This window comes from Cynara cardunculus, unplaced genomic scaffold (genome assembly GCF_001531365.2).
Source record: "Cynara cardunculus var. scolymus isolate 2C unplaced genomic scaffold, CcrdV1 Un_Scaffold_10588, whole genome shotgun sequence".
Lineage (NCBI taxonomy): Eukaryota > Viridiplantae > Streptophyta > Magnoliopsida > Asterales > Asteraceae > Cynara > Cynara cardunculus.
In genome coordinates this window covers 1-4,643 of record NW_020205943.1, presented here as the reverse complement: position 1 = coordinate 4,643, position 4,643 = coordinate 1, and the positions used below count along the sequence as shown (strand labels likewise).

Genomic DNA, 4,643 nt, shown 5'->3' with positions numbered 1-4,643 from the left:
TTAAAGTTACTCTACGACAATCAATTTTTCGCTAAGATGTCGAAGTGTTGTTTCGGGCAGCCACAAGTGGTGTTTCTCGGGCATGTGATTAATTCGGAAGGTGTTAAAGTTGAAGAAGAAAAAATTTCAGCAGTGCAATCTTGGCCAATACCTTCAACAGTCAAGGAAGTGAGAGGGTTCCTTGGTCTAACGGGATACTATAGACGTTTCGTTCGGAATTATGGTTTGATAGCACGACCTCTCACAGCATTGACTAAGAAAGACGGATTCGTATGGTCGGAAGAAGCCCTAAACGCCTTTACAAAATTGAAACAAGCACTGCTGTCGACTCCTGTTTTGAGGCTACCCGACTTCTCACAGCCATTTGTCGTCGAATGTGACGCTTCCTCTGATGGTGTAGGGGCTATATTGTCTCAATCAGATCACCCTGTGGCCTATTTTAGCAAGGGATTCTCYCCTTCTAATCGGTTTAAATCAGCCTATGACCGGGAGCTGCTGGCTTTAGTACTGGCAGTACAAAAGTGGAGTCATTACCTACTTGGCCGACATTTTCTCATCCGTACCGATCATTACACCTTGAAATTCTTACTTGAGCAGCGGATTACAACTACCGAGCAGCAGCGTTTACTATTGAAACTTATGCCTTATGACTTCTCTATTATCCACAAAGCAGGGAAAGAGAATAGAGGAGCAGATGCCTTATCTCGACGACCTCATTCGGGTGAGTTATTGGTATTTATGGTACCCTATTGTGTAGAGGTGGCTGACATCAAACTGGGACTCCAAAATGACCCAGTTACCAGCAATATAGTAAACAAATTACAAGCTGATCCATCATCAGTTGCTGGTTTTTCCATCGTTAATCAGTTTTTATTATATAAAGGACGCTTAGTGATACCAGAGGTATCTGATCTCAAGCATAAGTTGTTACAGGAGGCACATGACACCCCAACCGGAGGTCATGGGGGATTTTTAAAGACTCTTAAGCGTCTTTCAGCCAGGTACTTTTGGCCTAAAATGAAACAAGATGTTCGACTTTTTGTRCAGCAGTGCGTAATCTGTCAACAACARAAATACCAAACATTGTCTCCGGCTGGTCTACTTCAGCCCTTACCCATACCCAATCAGATTTGGGAGGACATCTCAATGGACTTTATAGTCGGTTTACCTCCTTCGGGTCGTTATGATACTATTTTAGTGGTGGTCGATCGTTTGAGCAAATATGCTCATTTTCTTTGCCTCTCGCATCCTTTCACTGCAAAAGGGGTGGCTGCAATCTTTTGTAAAGAGGTAATTCGGTTACACGGATTTCCACGATCCATCGTATCGGACCGGGACGTGGTTTTTCTCAGCCATTTTTGGCAAGAATTATTTCGTTTAAGCCAAACTAAGCTCCAATTAAGTACAAGCTACCATCCCCAGACAGATGGGCAGACCGAAGTCCTTAACCGTTGTCTTGAAGCCTATTTACGGTGTTTTGCCAGTGAACAACCTACAAAGTGGAGTACTTATTTACCATGGGCTGAATATTCGTATAACACGGGATACCATACGGCAACAGGCACCACTCCTTTCACCGTCGTCTATGGYAGGGAGCCCCCTTCTCTATTTCCTTATCTCATAGGGGAAACAAAAAATGCAGAATTGGAGCAACAGTTAATAGACCGGGATGATATGCTAAAGCTTCTTAGAAACAATCTCAAAAGGGCCCAAGACCGAATGAAGAATCAAGCTAACCACAAACGACGGGATTTGACATTTCAAGTTGGGGATCTTGTTTTCCTAAAAATTMAACCCTACCGACAGAAGAGTTTAGCCAAACGTCGCTATGAGAAGCTTTCTCCTCGCTTTTTCGGTCCATATCGTATTAAACGGGCGGTGGGTCCAGTTGCATATGAATTGGAGCTCCCACCCAATGCTAGAATTCATCCGGTGTTCCATGTGTCAATGCTTAAACCGGCCCATGGCTCTTTTTCTTCTGACCAGCAACATCCATTACCCATCACTAAAGATTGGGAAATTGACTTGCAACCAAGTTCTATTATAGCTCATCGTTGGGTTTCTGAGGCTGACCAGGGGGGTCTGGAATTGCTGGTCTCTTGGTGTAATCGTCCAGTGGAGGAAGCTACCTGGGAATCCTATGAACTGTTGGCAGAACAATTTCCTGCATTCCACCTTGAGGACAAGGCGTTTTACCGGGAGGGAAGTATTGATAAAGGCCCAATTAAAGTATATGTGAGAAGAAGGAAACAGGCCACAGCTGCCGATATGGGCCAGCTGAATTCTGTTCTTGGGCTTAAGCTGGATCCACTCGGTCTAGAAGTTAGCGGTAATTTGAAAGAGTGGGGAGCAGTTACTATGCCTAATTAGTAGCAGGAAGATGAAAGGGGGAGGAGTTACTATGCCTAATTATTAGCGGGTAGATGAAAGGGTGAGGAGTTATTCCTCTGCCTACTTAATGTCGTGGGTTATTTAAAGCAGGCTTTTTACATTCGTTATTTTTCATCCTTGGTTTTCATTATCAAAGTATTGTGTAATTGGAGACATTGCCCCTCTCGAATCGGGCCGATTATTTCAGTTCCAATCAAAGTTGCCTGCTTGAATTTTAGATCTTATCAGCAAACCTTGCCTGTTGTTTCCGTGAATAACCCAGCTTGCAAAACGAAAATTTTAAATTTTTTTGCCAGCAAGCTACACGTGAGGTTGTTCTGGTCAATATTACTAGTCCTATCTTTTTGGTTGAGACTTGAGATCAAATATCCTAGTACAGTTATTAGAGCATCTCAAACAGGTTCTCCAAAGTTTTCTTCAAACCGGAGAAGCAAAACTCAAAATCTCTAAAACAAATTACATTCAACTCCAACAGATTCTCCATGGAGATTGCAACATTAATTATATTATTAAATTTTCTATACATTTCATAAAATATTGTTTCTCTCTCATAAACATTTAATTTCAAGGTTTCTTATTGGTGAAAATATAATAAAAAATTGTTTCTCGTATTCATTTTTGGAGAGCTCTCCAACTTTGGCGAATTTCACACTTTCTCATGTTTTCTCCATTTTTTTAGAATCTGTTGGAAATTTTTTTTTGCCCAAAATCTCCATTTCTCCATTTTGGAGAATCTGTTGGAGATGCTCTTAAGTGAGAATCAACATAATATCATTTCAATACGGGTAGGTTCATCCACTTTCTTTCTTTTATGACTGCAAATAAGATACGTTAAAAAAGCTAAGTCCTATAAAGTTAAGACGAGAAAACATCAATGCTGAGCAACACTTGGAATAATAGCATATCGGTAAAAGAAGAGCATACCTCAACGCTAGTGACTACAGTTCCATCAGACATGATTGCATGAATCGTTCCCATAGCCTAAGAATGTCGAAAGATTGTTAATGTTAAATCTACGGTGCATAATAATAAGAGGAATAGCAGTGAATACCATAAACATGGATCAGGATGTTGACTAACATACAGTTTTGTAGTCGAGGCCTTGATTATCCTCCGGAGAATAATCATCTGAACTTATATCAACAAAGTTGATTGAATTGTATTTCTTATTCCTTTCCTTTAGCATGTTAACCTAACAAGAAACATAATTTAGTCTAAACAATGTGTACCACACAAAGAGCACTGTCTTTGTATAAGCCTATCCCCACCCCCATAGCTATATGTAGAGAGGATTGTGTGAGAATTGACATTCTCATAGTTTCATACATGACAAAAAGGTTTGGAATGTGAGAATAAATCTCAACTGTGAAACTGGATGAGAGGGATCTGATCAACAAGGTGGCTACCACTTCTTTTTAGAACAAAAAATATTCTTCCCCTATTTTTCAATCGAAAATAGGTGAAATATTACCAAAATCGGAGCCAAACAAATTATACCAATAAAACGAGCATTTTATTCTCTTTAATTTAACATTCATATCGTATACCTTTTCGTTTGTTTTTTCGTCATCCTCACCTTCTCAACCTTTTGTCATTCTCATTTGAACTTGCCCTTATATTATGTACGAGAATTAGAAGTGCCATACCTCACGCATGCAAAGTGGACAATCACCATCATAAAGCATTTTAACCTTCCACTCAGGGGGAGATTGCCCACGCCCACCATTATCCGCTTTCATGGGAGTTATAGGGTCTGTTGTTGCCTCTTGTATTGCTCGAACAGAAAATCTGTATCCTGTAACCATTGACAATCGTAACATAATGAGCGTATAAAATAAATAACCCCTACAAATTGCAAAAGATATGCTCATGTAATCATGCTCTCTCATTCATTCCAAAGGCCAAACTTGCTACTCAAGCAAATGTATATACTACAAAAAGTTTGACAGTTTCAACCCCAAAAATATGCTAGGGGTTCTCTAAATATTCGTGAAAAATGTAATCAGAGGGCCAAAAATCGTTTGTAACAGACTGGAATGGGCAAACGCTATTCATGTTTACCTATAATATATTGATGGTTTTGAAGCCGGATCTCCAGGTAGAGGTATAATGGATGTTTCATGTGATAGGAAACCAGACTTAGCAGCATTTATAACTAAGTTAAATTTCGCAATGAATACGTTTTACATTTGAAACTTTCGAATCCGATTCAACAAAAGTTAAATTTCGCAATGAATACGTTTTACATTTGA

General features: G+C 39.8%; 1 protein-coding gene across 1 annotated transcript; it reads right to left on the bottom strand.

Moving 5' to 3' along the window:
- Positions 1-2,961: 2,961 nt before the first annotated feature.
- On the bottom strand, positions 2,962-4,236 carry LOC112505405 (uncharacterized protein At5g50100, chloroplastic-like; the record flags this gene model as incomplete). The annotated part of the gene is made up of 3 exons (XM_025109317.1): positions 2,962-3,372; positions 3,476-3,583; positions 4,038-4,236. Coding segments are annotated over 3 exons (433 nt in total), but the record flags the coding sequence as incomplete, so codon positions are not given.
- Between the last annotated feature and the right edge of the window lie 407 nt (positions 4,237-4,643).